The sequence below is a fragment of the Sander vitreus genome, chromosome 16 (genome assembly GCF_031162955.1).
Source record: "Sander vitreus isolate 19-12246 chromosome 16, sanVit1, whole genome shotgun sequence".
NCBI classification, from domain to species: domain Eukaryota; kingdom Metazoa; phylum Chordata; class Actinopteri; order Perciformes; family Percidae; genus Sander; species Sander vitreus.
The window spans coordinates 290001-305000 of NC_135870.1; the positions used below are offsets into that span (position 1 = coordinate 290001).

The following is a 15000-nucleotide window of genomic DNA, read 5'->3' on the forward strand; positions in this document are numbered from 1 at the left end:
TTCATTATAAATTATTAAACGATTCTGACCAAACGGGGAGGAAGAGCTGATGATTTTCAAAATAAAGGTTTTTGGAAATGAACGCGACATTCTTGTAAAGTCTGAAAGAATCAATAAAGGTTATTCAGAGTGTTTGTTTCTGCTGCACTGGTTTAAATAAAGTTGATTCAAAGTGGTCGTAAATTCTGTTGAAACTGCTCTTAAAATTAAATAAAGTTTCTGTTTTCTGCTGTAAAGTGAAGACGCTTCAAATATGTTCTTAAATACCAAGATTATATACACATATATACACATATATATACATATATATATGTATATATATATATGTGTATATATATATGATTATATACACATATATATACATATATATGTATATATACATGATTATATATGTATGTATATATATATACATATATATGTATGTATATATATATACATATATATGTATGTATATATATACATATATATGTATGTATATATATATAATCATATATATATATATATATATGATTATATATATATATAATCATATATATATAATCATATATATACATATATATGTATATATATGATTATATATATATAATCATATATATACATATATATATGATTATATATATATAATCATATATATATGATTATATATATTATATATATATATAATCATATATATATGATTATATATATACATATATGTATATATATATGTATATATATAATCATATATATATATGTATATATATACATATATATGTATGTATATATATATAATCATATATATATACATATATATGTATGTATATATATATAATCATATATATATACATACATATATATATGTATGTATAATATAATATATATATATATAATAGATAATATATAAAATTACAGCCAATAGTAAGTGTCTCTCCTTCAGTAGTAATGACATCTCCTGACGGCTGGATCACTCCGTCTTCTCCTTTACACTCTGGGGAAGAGGAGAACATGCAGAGGAGGAGATGATTGAAGTGAAATGATTGATGAAAGGAGAACAATCATTAGCAGTTACTTTGTCATAAGTTTGTCATAAGTTTGTCATAAGTTTGTCATAAGTGTTAATTTGCCAGAGATTCAGACACAGATTTTCAATGACTGTTGTCTGATGTCAGATGATATCAAATAAAGAGTTATTAACATGGTATCAGAAGCCAATAAAAATAAACAGTCTGGCTTTTTTGTCAGTTACTTGTAAAAAGTGTTGAGAGAAGAAACATGTTGTTCTTTGTATCTTAAAGAAAGAAAAGAGCAGCAAGAATAATCCACAGCCAATGTTCTACAACAAGGTTTAAATGACCAGGAGACACTAGCTGATGTTCAACATCCAGTCTGAGAACTGTTCTCTTCACAGCAGCTCTTATTAGTGACTGACTGGTTGAACACAGAGCAGGAGTAGTTCACCTCCTACTTGATGATGTTGACCTCTAGTGGAGGTACAAAGTTCAGTACAACAGTGTAATCATATATATATAATCATATATATATATATGATTATATATATGTATCTATCTATCTACTGAAGGATCTGGTGGCTACTCCCTGTGGAGACAGCTACTGCATGAACTGTATTAAAAGCCACTGGGATGTAGAGGACTGTAAGTACGTCTACAGCTGTCCTCAGTGCAGGAAGACGTTCTCACCGAGGCCTGTCCTGCTGAAAAACACCATGTTAGCAGCTTTAGTGGAGGAGCTGAAGAAGACTGGACTCCAAGCTGCTCCTGCTGATCTCTGCTATGCTGGAGCTGAAGATGTGGCCTGTGATGTCTGCACCGGGAGAAGACTCAAAGCCATCAAGTCCTGTCTGGTGTGTCTGGCCTCTTACTGTGATCAACACCTCCAGCCTCATTATGATCCACCAACATTTAAAAAACACAAGCTGCTGGAGCCGTCCAAGAAGCTCCAGGAGAACGTCTGCTCTCGTCACGATGAGGTGATGAAGACGTTCTGCTGTACTGATCAGCAGCTTATCTGTTCTCTCTGCTTAATGGAGGAACATAGAGGCCACGACACAGTCTCAGCTGCAGCAGAAAGGACTGAGAGGCAGAAAGAGCTCGACTAAACATCCAGCAGAGAATCCAGGACAGAGAGAAAGATGTGAAGCTGCTTCAGCAGCAGGCGGAGGCCATCAATCTCGTTCACTGAGCTGAAGAAGCTCTCACACACAGAGGATCACGGCCAGTTTCTACACAACTACCCCTCACTGTCACCACTCAGCCAATCAGCATCCAGCATCCATATCCGTCCTCTGAGCTGCTCTGAGGACGTGACAGCAGCCCTGTCAGAAGTCAGAGATAAACTACAGGACGTCCTGAGAGAGGAATGGACAAACGTCTCAGGGACAGGAAGGGCTGTAGGACAGGCGGTAAACAGAAGACAGAGTATACAGGACCCTCATGTGAGAAGGGTCCACAAAGATTTGAAACGCTGGAAGGGGCCCACAGAGAATGTGGATGTACAGGAACCAGAATCTTTGCTGCGCCCCTGCTGACTCTAGGGGACGTTTTACTGTCTCAACCAGAGCCCAAGACCACAGCAAACACACAGCTGTTATTATCTGAGGGGAACAGGAACGCTACAAGACACATGCGATTCTAGTCACCCAGACAGGTTCACTTCCTGGACTCAGGTCCTGAGTAGACTGACTGGACGCTGTTACTGGGAGGTGGACAGGAGAGGTGACATTTATGTAGCAGTGGTATACAAGAACATCAGCAGGAGAGAGATCGAATGAATGTTTGTTTGGATTCAATGACAGCAAATCCTTTTCTTACAACAAAGTCCAAACTGTCCTCTCAGGTCCTGGGTCCTCCAGAGTGGGAGTGTACCTGGATCACAGTGCAGGTATTCTGTCCTTCTACAGCGTCTCTGAAACCATGAGTCTCCTCCACAGAGTCCAGACCAGTTCACTCAGCCTCTCTGTGCTGGACTAAGGGTTTATTGGACTGGAGACTCTGCTGAGTTGTGTGAACTGAAATAGACAGAAGTCATTTAAGGGTTAAAGTCCGTTTTAACGTGTTTGTTGCTGAGAGCTGATTGGTCGGCCCAGAGATCAGCTGTGATGATGATGTTTGTTGATCTTCTCTAAATGTTGGAGGAATATTTGGATCGATGTATTTGTACGTTGTTGTAGTTTCTCTTCCACATCATGGGTCTGAACAGATATGTGTTTTATATTAGTATTATATATATATATATATATATATATATATATATATATATTCCTAGATATACTTGCTTGTCTTTGTAAAGAAATATATAGTCACATGTATCTGTTTGTACATGTTTGTATTTCTACTTTTACTTTAATAAAATGTTTAATTGTTTACTACACTGCAGTATGCCTTTACTTCAGTCAGTCAGTTGTACTTGTTATGAAGTACTACACAGTGACTGCAGTATTCCTTTACTCCGTAATACCTACGTAAGTAATGTAAGAGCATAACAGAAAAACCTGAACCATTAAAGACATCGTGCATCCTTCCCAGCACTCCACCCCTCTCTTATATAATAATAATAATAATAATAATAATAATAATAATAATAATAATAATATATTAAGAATAACTGATCTCTGAGGACTTCTCTGCTGCAGGCGGAACCTTCGTGCTGGTGTTGGTAGTTTCCATTCGGACTCAGTTCCCCGGCGCTCCTCCATGTGTTGTCGCCTCTCTCCGCTCCGCTCTCTCTCCGCTGAGTGTGTGTGTGTGTGTATTCCGGGTAGTTTCGCGGTTTCTCCGGTAAAGCCCGCTGTTACCGGACATCATGCCGGTCGGCGGCAGCGCTTTGTTCTCCGGGTTCCGGGTTCTGGGTCTTTATTCTGGCCACGTGCCGCACGCGCTCCGGTACCACCAGAAGCACCGGGAGTTCTACGTGGTGACGGCGGTCGGTAGGAGCTTCCACACGTACAACGTAAGAACCGTTAACGTTATCTGACGTAGACCGATGTCTACAGATATAATACGTCATGTTTTCTTTATGTTGTGATGGTTTAACATGTACTGCGCATGTTTGTCCTCTGACGGCTTCCGTACAGACTGTCAACACACACACACACACACACACACACAGAGACACACACACACACACACACACACACACACACACACACACACACACACACACACACACACACACACACACACACACACACACACACACACACACACACACACACACACACACACACACACACACACACACACACACACACACACAGACACACACATACACACACACACACACAGACACACACACACACACACACACACACACACACACACACACAGACACACACACACACACACACACACACACACACACACACACACACACACACACACACACAGAGACACACACCCACACACACACACACACACAGACACACACACACAGACAGACACACACACACACACACACACACACACACAGACACACACACACACACACACACACACACAGACACACACACACACACACACACACACACAGAGAGACACACACACACACACACACACACACACACACACAGACACTAATAATATGTATGATTTTGGGGGGCTGGGATCAGCTGATGTCTGTTGATGTATTTTGGGATCAGCTGATGTCTGTTGATGTATTTTGGGATCAGCTGATGTCTGTTGATGTTTCCAGGTGAACAGGTTGGGGATCGTTGCCGTCAGTGAGTCAACATTTCAATATTTCAACATTTAAATCTTAGTTTCTCTGAGAGTTCTGCTCTCTGATTGGCTGCCGTGTTGTGCCGTAACGCTGTGTGTGTGTGTGTGTGTGTGTGTGTGTGTGTGTGTGTGTGTGTGTGGTGGTTGCCTAGGTAACAGCCTGCCCGATGACATCAGCTGTGTGGCAGCAGACAGGATGTTGGTGTTCGCCGCCGCCGGCCGAGACATCAGCGCCTTCGCACGCAACAAAGAGGCAAGAAAACTTTATTTAAAAACCAGTTCTGATTATTTAAAGGCATACTATGACACGTTTCCAGCTGGCCCCCTACAGGTGGACTCATGGAGCTGCAGTTCATGCACACACACGGCACTTCCTGCCTGCACAAAACATACCAGAATATGTGAACAGAAATGTTAGGCCTACGTTACATTATAAACAAACAATCGATTATGGCCCGGTCGACGTCCACGATGAGATGCATCGAGTGATTAATTTCAACACCTCTATCCAAATGCTAGGGGGGGGGAATCAGCAGAGGCCTCACGATACTATATATATATATATATATATACAATATAATACTTATGTCACGATACGATACTTATGTCACGATACGATATCATCACGATACTTATGTCACGATACAATGTCATCACGATACGATGTCATCACGATACGATGTCGTCACGATACAATGTCATCACGATACAATATCATCACGATACAATGTCATCACGATACGATGTCATCACGATACTTCTGTCACGATACAATGTCATCACAATACAATGTCATCACGATACTTATGTCAAGATACAATGTCATCACGATACAATGTCATCACGATACGATGTCATCACGATACTTCTGTCACGATACAATGTCATCACGATACTTCTGTCACGATACAATATCATCACAGTACTTATGTCACGATACAATGTCATCACGATACAATGTCATCACGATACGATGTCATCACGATACTTCTGTCACGATACAATGTCATCACGATACGATGTCATCACGATACGATATCATCACGATACTTATGTCACGATACAATATCACAGTACTTATGTCACGATACAATGTCATCACGATACTTATGTCACGATACAATGTCATCACGATACGATGTCATCACGATACTTATGTCACGATACGATGTCATCACGATACTGTCACGATACAATGTCATCACGATACTATGTCATCACGATACTTATGTCACGATACAATGTCATCACGATACGATGTCATCACGATACTTCTGTCACAATACAATGTCATCACGATACAATGTCATCACGATACTTCTGTCACGATACAATGTCATCACGATACGATGTCATCATGATACTTCTGTCACGATACAATGTCATCACGATACTTCTGTCACGATACAATGTCATCACGATACAATGTCATCACGATACAATGTCACGATATCATCACGATACTTATGTCACGATACAATGTCATCACGATACGATGTCATCACGATACTTATGTCACCGTACGATGTCATTGCGATACTTATGTCGCGATACGACATCATCGCGATACTTATGTCACGATATTAATAATCACAGTACTTATGTCGCGATACGACATCATCACGATACTTATGTCACCGTACGATATCATCACAGTACTTATGTCACGATACGACGTCATCACAGTACTTATGTCACGATATTAGTCATCACGATACTTATGTCACGATACGACATCATCACGATACTTATGTCACGATACGATGTCATCACAATACTTAGGTCACAATACGATATTATTGCGATATTCTGCGATATATTGCATTTTATTACCTTTTTTCCAACTTCAAATTTTTCTCAATTTCAAATGATGTCCCCAAAAGGAAACATTGTCAACATCTGTTTCATCTAAAAAGATCCATGCCTCAGTTTGTTCATCTCACTTCTATTGTGTTGCTGCTAAATGGGATAGTCAAGCAGACACTGACCATCACATATATAGTAATAGATCCGTACTTGGCGTCTGTGTATCGATACAGCGTGTTACGCCCCAGTCTCGGGGCGCCTAGGACGCAACACGAAAAGGCCCCATCTTCCCAAATAGTCTCCCAAATAGCCACAAACAGTTATTTGTTTGAATAACAACAAACTTATTTATTTTACAAAGAAAGATAATATATACATACAATATAGACATATTGAAGCTTCAGGGTGACTACTGCCTAAATAACAAACAACCAAAACAGTTCTAACTGGGAGATGAGAAACTAACCTAACAAACAGAAGACTTCCCTCCCTGACTACCAGAACAGGAGAAAACAGGACTAACACACCTGGCGGTCCACCCTCACCAAACTGAACGGAAACAATATCTAATCTAAACCAAAGTGGCACAAAGCAAAAGTGTGGCGGGTTGGGAGATGAGGAGGACGGGGAATGCCTGCTGCCCACCGACGGCCGCCATCTTGGCTCCTTATATCTGGGTGGTTTCCCCAGCTGCAGCCAATCACAGGTTCGGGCCTGAAACCTCTCCACCAATCATCTTACGGCTATGACACACACAGCAGACACAGCAGACCAAAGAAACAATATGACCACAGTCATATATATGTGTGTGTGTGTGTGTGTGTGTGTGTGTGTGTGTGTGTGTATGTGTATGTGTATGTGTATGTGTGTGTGTGTGTGTGTGTGTGTGTGTATATATATATATATATATATATATATATATATATATATATATATATATATATATATATATATTTTTTTTTTTTTAGAGAAACACAGAATGTAAAATGTTGGACTTCATACTTAGTTTTCTCTCCGTGCAGGTGGTGATGCGTTACCATGGACACAGGCAGGAAGTGCGTCTGCTGCTTCCTCTGGGCGATCAGCTGATCTCAGCAGACGCTGGCGGTGATGTCATCGTGTGGGACGTCCAGGGAGGAGGTGAGACGTGTTACCCATCATGCCTTGCTCTCTCTCTCTCTCTCAGAGACTTGTTACCCATCATGCCTTGCTCTCTCTCTCAGAGACGTGTTACCCATCATGCCTTGCTCTCTCCCTCTCTCAGACGAGTACCTGCGCCTGCAGTTTGACTCCGCCTCCTTCGACGTGTCGGCCATGATGCATCCCAGCACCTACCTGAACAAGGTGCTGCTGGGCAGCTCCCAGGGTGCACTGCAGCTCTGGAACATCAAGACCAGGTTAGCAGCTTAGCATCTTAGCATCTCAGCATCTTATCATCTCAGCATCTTATCATCTCAGCATCTTATCATCTCAGCATCTTATCATCTCAGCATCTTATCATCTCAGCAGCTTAGCATCTTATCATCTCAGCATCTCAGCATCTCAGCATCTTAGTATCTCAGTCTTAGCATCTCAGCATCTTATCATCTTAGCAGCTTAGCAGCTTAGCATCTTATTATCTTAGCATCTTAGCAGCTTAGCATTTTATCATCTCAGCAGCTTAGCATCTTAGCATATTAGCATCTCAACATCTTAGCATCTCAGCATCTTAGCATCTCAGTCTTAGCATCTCAGCAGCTTAGCATCTTAGCATCTCAGTCTTAGCATCTCAGCATCTTAGCATCTCAGCATCTTATCATCTTAGCATCTCAGCATCTTAGCATCTCAGTCTTAGCATCTTAGCATCTCAGTCTTAGCATCTCAGCAGCTTAGCATCTCAGCATCTCAGTCTTAGCATATTAGCATCTCAATCTTAGCATCTCAGCAGCTTAGCATCTCAGTCTTAGCATCTCAGCAGCTTAGCATCTTAGCATCTCAGTCTTAGCATCTTAGCATCTCAGTCTTAGCATCTCAGCAGCTTAGCATCTTAGCATCTCAGCAGCTTAGCATCTTAGCATCTCAGCATCTTAGCATCTCAGCAGCTTAGCATCTTAGCATCTCAGTGTTAGCTTCTCATCATCTTAGCATCTCAGCATCTCAGTCTTAGCTTCTCAGCATCTTAGTCTTAGCATCTCAGCATCTTAGCATCTCAGCATCTTAGCATCTCAACATCTTAGCATCTCAGCATCTCAGTCTTAGCATCTCAGCATCTTAGCATCTCAACATCTTAGCATCTCAGCAGCTTAGCATCTCAGCAGCTTAGCATCTCAGCAGTTTAGCATCTCAGCATCTCAGTCTTAGCATCTCAGCCGTTTAGCATCTCAGCATCTCAGTCTTAGCATCTCAGCCGTTTAGCATCTCAGCATTTCAGTCTTAGCATCTCAGCAGCTTAGCATCTCAGCATCTCAGTCTTAGCATCTCAGCAGCTTAGCATCTCAGTCTTAGCTTCTCAGCATCTTAGTCTTAGCATCTCGGCATCTTAGCATCTCAGTCTTAGCATCTCAGCAGCTTAGCATCTCAGCAGCTTAGCATCTCAGTCTTAGCATCTTAGCATCTCAGTCTTAGCATCTCAGCAGCTTAGCATCTTAGCATCTCAGTGTTAGCTTCTCATCATCTTAGCATCTCAGCATCTCAGTCTTAGCTTCTCAGCATCTTAGCATCTCAGCCTCTCAGCATCTCAGTCTTAGCATCTTAGCATCTTAGCATCTCAGCATCTTAGCATCTCAGCATCTTAGCATCTCAGTCTTAGCATCTCAGCAGCTTAGCATCTCAGTCTTAGCTTCTCAGCATCTTAGTCTTAGCATCTCAGCCGTTTAGCATCTCAGCATCTCAGTCTTAGCATCTCAGCAGCTTAGCATCTCAGTCTTAGCATCTCAGCAGCTTAGCATCTCAGCATCTCAGTCTTAGCATCTCAGCAGCTTAGCATCTTAGCATCTCAGTCTTAACATCATCCTAATTTCCTTCCCTTTTCTTCTGTTGCTTCCCTACCTTCTTATATATCTGTTAGCAGACATAATCACATTAATATACTACAACTACTACTACTACTACGACTACTACTACTACTACTACGACTACTACGACTACTACTACTACTAATAATATGTGTTGTGTGTTTCAGTAAGTTGGTGTATACGTTCCCCGGCTGGTCAGCAGGAGTCACCTCTCTGCAGCAGGTCAGTCTCAGCTCTCTTCAGTTGCTCCTCCTCGTCTCCTCCTCTCCTCCACTCCTCCTACTCCTCCTCCTCTCCTCCTACTCTCCTCCTCTCCTCCTCCTCCTCTGCTCCTCCTCTCCTCCTCCACTCCTCCTCCTCGTCTCCTCCTCTCCTCCAACTCTCCTCCTCTCCTCCTCCTCCTCGTCTCCTCCTCTCCTCCACTCCTCCTACTCTCCTCCTCTCCTCCTCCTCCTCTCTTCCTCTCCTCCTCCACTCCTCTTCCTCTCCTCCACTCCTCCTCCTCCTCTCCTCCTCTCATCTCCTCCTTTCTTCTCCTCCTCTCCTCCTCTCCTCTCTTCCTCTCCTCCTCCTCTCCTCCTCTCCTCCTCTCTTCCTCTCCTCCTCTCTTCCCTCTCCTCCTCTCTTCCTCTCTTCCTCCTCTCTTCCTCTCCTCCTCCTCTCTTCCTCTCCTCCTCTCTTCCTCTCCTCCTCTCTTCCTCTCCTCTCCTCCTCTCCTCCTCTCCTCCACTTGCCTCCTCGATGTGTCCCAAGTGCTTTTATTTTGAATAGAACATTAATATATTTTATATATATTTATATTTTTTTTGTTGAAATTTTATTTGTTGAAAAATAACGTATTTCTTTCCCAGAGTCCCGCGGTGGATGTGGTCGGCGTTGGCACGGCGACAGGACGCATCATCATTCACAACATCCGATTGGACGAGACGCTGATGAGCTTCACACAGGACTGGGGACCAATCAGCTCGCTCGCTTTCAGAACAGGTACAGCTCTCTCTTCATGAATTATCAACCTGGAACCTATTTCCCCACGTTTTAGTGTCGGTGTGACTGATGGCAAAACAATCTTTAAATTGGTCCAATATGTATAAATGTTGCCACCAAACCCACCAGACTCCATGTAAATAATCAGGACTTTTATCATCGTGAAACACACTTCATTCAAAGTGGACAGAAACTAAATCAAACTATCAAAAGCCGTCTTGGTTCATCTTTCCACTGTTCCAACAATCACCACTCTGGTTTGGTTGAAATAAACCCTTAATTCACCCATTTACATGTGGAGATATGCTGGCTCTATACACGCTAAAAGTCCTGATTATTTACATGGAGTCTGGTGGAGATATGCTGGCTCTATACACGCTAAAAGTCCTGATTATTTACATGGAGTCTGGTGGAAATATGCTGGCTCTATACACGCTAAAAGTCCTGATTATTTACATGGAGTCTGGTGGAGATATGCTGGCTCTATACACGCTAAAAGTCCTGATTATTTACATGGAGTCTGGTGGAGATATGCTGGCTCTATACACGCTAAAAGTCCTGATTATTTACATGGAGTCTGGTGGAGATATGCTGGCTCTATACACGCTAAAAGTCCTGATTATTTACATGGAGTCTGGTGGAGATATGCTGGCTCTATACACGCTAAAAGTCCTGATTATTTACATGGAGTCTGGTGGAGATATGCTGGCTCTATACACGCTAAAAGTCCTGATTATTTACATGGGGTCTGGTGGAGTTTGGTGATGGTGATTTCGGGGTTGTTTCATGTTAAACTAAAAGGATCTTACTCTTTAACTAAAAGGTCTATCTCTGTAGGGATCCATCCCATAATGTTGTCAGACACTTAGAATAATAATCTGAGTCTGTCAGCAGGAACAACAGAACTTTTAGTGGACGCTGACTGCTGCTGAACATTAGTCCTGTAGGGTAACATTACAGCTTGTTACTAACTGCTGCTGAACATTAGTCCTGTAGGGTAACATTACAGCTTGTTACTAACTGCTGCTGAACATTAGTCCTGTAGGGTAACATTACAGCTTGTTACTAACTGCTGCTGAACATTAGTCCTGTAGGGTAACATTACAGCTTGTTACTAACTGCTGCTGAACATTAGTCCTGTAGGGTAACATTACAGCTTGTTACTAACTGCTGCTGAACATTAGTCCTGTAGGGTAACATTACAGCTTGTTACTAACTGCTGCTGAACATTAGTCCTGTAGGGTAACATTACAGCTTGTTACTAACTGCTGCTGAACATTAGTCCTGTAGGGTAACATTACAGCTTGTTACTAACTGCTGCTGAACATTAGTCCTGTAGGGTAACATTACAGCTTGGTTCAGGGCTGGTTACAGCGTCCTCGTCAGAGATTTCACTCAGAACGATGAAGAATAATTACACTTTAACATTTCTGTTTATTTCTCTCTCTCTGTCTCTCTCTCTGTCTGTCTCTCTCTCTGTCTGTATCTGTATCTGTCTGCCTGCCTGCTTGTCTCACTATCTCACTGTCTGTCTCTCTGTCTGTCAGATGGCCCTCCCATCGTGGCGTCCAGCAGTCCTCAGGGCCACATTGCATTCTGGGATCTGGAGCGCCGTCAGCTGGTCACTCAGCTGAGACATGCCCATAGCACGGCCGTCGCCGCGGCAACCTTTGTGCACAGAGAGCCGCTGTTGGTCACCAACGGAGCGGACAACGCCATCAAGGTGAAACACGCCGAAATAATCCGAGTTGACCTGGTGTGTGGAGAGTTAGATGTTTAACATTACTCCGTCATGTCGTCATCACGTACGTGAGCTGTGTCTCCCGATACTTGTAGCTGATTGGTTGGTAGACGTCTCCTCTCTCTCGCTCAAACTGATGACTGATGAGTGATAAATATATGTTGGTCAGGTGCGTACAGGTGTGTATTGATGAATATATGTTGGTCAGGTGTGTATTGATGAATATATGTTGGTCAGGTGCGTACAGGTGTGTATTGATGAATATATGTTGGTCAGGTGTGTATTGATGAATATATGTTGGTCAGGTGTGTATTGATGTATATATGTTGGTCAGGTGTGTAATGATGCATATATGTTGGTCAGGTGTGTATTGATGAATATATGTTGGTCAGGTGTGTAATGATGCATATATGTTGGTCAGGTGTGTATTGATGAATATATGTTGGTCAGGTGTGTAATGATGAATATATGTTGGTCAGGTGTGTAATGATGGATATATGTTGGTCAGGTGTGTAATGATGAATATATGTTGGTCAGGTGTGTACAGGTGTGTATTGATGAATATATGTTGGTCAGGTGTGTAATGATGAATATATGTTGGTCAGGTGTGTAATGATGAATATATGTTGGTCAGGTGTGTAATGATGAATATATGTTGGTCAGGTGTGTATTGATGAATATATGTTGGTCAGGTGTGTAATGATGCATATATGTTGGTCAGGTGTGTAATGATGAATATATGTTGTACAGGTGTGTATTGATGAATATATGTTGGTCAGGTGTGTACAGGTGTGTAATGATGAATATATGTTGGTCAGGTGTGTATTGATGAATATATGTTGGTCAGGTGTGTACAGGTGTGTAATGATGAATATATGTTGGTCAGGTGTGTAATGATGAATATATGTTGGTCAGGTGTGTACAGGTGTGTAATGATGAATATATGTTGGTCAGGTGTGTACAGGTGTGTAATGATGAATATATGTTGGTCAGGTGTGTATTGATGAATATATGTTGGTCAGGTGTGTAATGATGAATATATGTTGGTCAGGTGTGTAATGATGAATATATGTTGTACAGGTGTGTATTGATGAATATATGTTGGTCAGGTGTGTATTGATGAATATATGTTGGTCAGGTGTGTAATGTGAATACAGGTGTGTAATGATGAATATATGTTGGTCAGGTGTGTAATGATGAATATATGTTGGTCAGGTGTGTACAGGTGTGTAATGATGAATATATGTTGGTCAGGTGTGTACAGGTGTGTAATGATGGATATATGTTTTTTCCAGGTGTGGATATTTGACCAGGAAGGGGGCGGAGCCAGGTTGCTGAGGAGTCGTCAGGGTCACAGTGCCCCGCCCACCACCATCCATCACCACAGCAACGATGGGAAGAACATCCTCAGCGCCGGTAAAATATTTATTCATTCATGTTTTCATCATTTTGGCTAATAATCTCTGTAGCTTTAGTTGTTATTTCATTCTCTTTGCTCTGTGAACATCAGGGTTTCCTGCAGCACTTTGCAGCTCAGGCGGCCGCCTGTCTTACTGGCTGCCTGTCTTACTGGCCGCCTGTCTTACTGGCTGCCTGTCTTACTCAGGCCTGTCTTACTGGCCGCCTGTCTTACTGGCCCCCTGTCTTACTGGCCGCCTGTCTTACTCAGGCCTGTCTTACTGGCCCCCTGTCTTACTCAGGCCTGTCTTACTGGCCCCCTGTCTTACTGGCTGCCTGTCTTACTGGCTGCCTGTCTTACTGGCCCCCTGTCTTACTCAGGCCTGTCTTACTGGCCGCCTGTCTTACTGGCCGCCTGTCTTACTGGCCGCCTGTCTTACTGGCCGCCTGTCTTACTGGCCCCCTGTCTTACTGGCCGCCTGTCTTACTGGCCCCCTGTCTTACTGGCCCCCTGTCTTACTGGCTGCCTGTCTTACTGGCCCCCTGTCTTTCTCAGGCCTGTCTTACTGGCCGCCTGTCTTACCTGCCCCCTGTCTTACCTGCCCCCTGTCTTACTGGCCCCCTGTCTTACTCAGGCCTGTCTTACTGGCCGCCTGTCTTACTGGCCCCCTGTCTTACTGGCCCCCTGTCTTACTCAGGCCTGTCTTACTGGCCCCCTGTCTTACTGGCCCCCTGTCTTACTCAGGTCTGTCTTACTGGCCCCCTGTCTTACTCAGGCCTGTCTTACTGGCCGCCTGTCTTACTGGCCGCCTGTCTTACTGGCCCCCTGTCTTACTGGCCCCCTGTCTTACTCAGGCCTGTCTTACTGGCCCCCCTGTCTTACTCAGGCCTGTCTTACTGGCCGCCTGTCTTACTGCCCCCTGTCTTACTGGCCCCCTGTCTTACTCAGGCCTGTCTTACTGGCCCCCTGTCTTACTGGCCCCCTGTCTTACTCAGGCCTGTCTTACTGGCCCCCTGTCTTACTGGCCCCCTGTCTTACTGGCCGCCTGTCTTACTGGGCCCCCGTCTACTGGCCTGTCTTACTGGCCCCCCTGTCTTACTCAGGCCTGTCTTACTGGCCGCCTGTCTTACTGGCCCCCTGTCTTACTGGCCCCCTGTCTTACTCGGGCCTGTCTTACTGGCCCCCTGTCTTACTGGCCCCTGTCTTACTCAGGCCTGTCTTACTGGCCCCCTGTCTTACTCAGGCCTGTCTTACTGGCCGCCTGTCTTACTGGCCCCCTGTCTTACTGGCCCCCTGTCTTACTGGCCCCCCTGTCTTACTCAGGCCTGTCTTACTGGGCCCCCTGTCTACTGGGGGCCTGTCTTA

General features: G+C 43.4%; 3 protein-coding genes across 5 annotated transcripts in view; all 3 read left to right on the forward strand.

Moving 5' to 3' along the window:
• slc25a46 (solute carrier family 25 member 46) overlaps positions 1-236 on the forward strand; it is a 16133-nt gene extending 15897 nt beyond the window's left edge. For both annotated transcript variants that reach the window (XM_078271249.1, XM_078271250.1), the window contains one exon: positions 1-236. This exon is cut by the window's left edge and continues 3437 nt beyond it. The gene's annotated coding sequence lies outside the window, so the exon portion shown is untranslated.
• Positions 237-1570: 1334 nt separating this feature from the next.
• On the forward strand, positions 1571-2198 carry LOC144531573 (E3 ubiquitin/ISG15 ligase TRIM25-like). Its single transcript, XM_078271804.1, has one exon. The coding sequence runs from the start codon at positions 1595-1597 to the stop codon at positions 2093-2095; it is 501 nt and encodes a 166-aa protein (XP_078127930.1). The 5' UTR covers positions 1571-1594; the 3' UTR covers positions 2096-2198.
• Positions 2199-3662: 1464 nt separating this feature from the next.
• wdr36 (WD repeat domain 36) overlaps positions 3663-15000 on the forward strand; it is a 21948-nt gene continuing 10610 nt past the window's right edge. Inside the window, exons 1-9 of one of the 2 annotated variants that reach the window (XM_078271803.1) lie at positions 3663-3945; positions 4687-4714; positions 4865-4965; positions 7541-7658; positions 7783-7915; positions 9679-9733; positions 10363-10495; positions 12043-12218; positions 13532-13652. In XM_078271803.1, the coding sequence (XP_078127929.1) occupies positions 3799-3945; positions 4687-4714; positions 4865-4965; positions 7541-7658; positions 7783-7915; positions 9679-9733; positions 10363-10495; positions 12043-12218; positions 13532-13652 (1012 nt within the window). In that variant the 5' untranslated portion in view covers positions 3663-3798. The remainder of the gene's footprint in view (positions 3946-4686; positions 4715-4864; positions 4966-7540; positions 7659-7782; positions 7916-9678; positions 9734-10362; positions 10496-12042; positions 12219-13531; positions 13653-15000) is intronic. The other variant, XM_078271801.1, reaches the window with a different exon arrangement.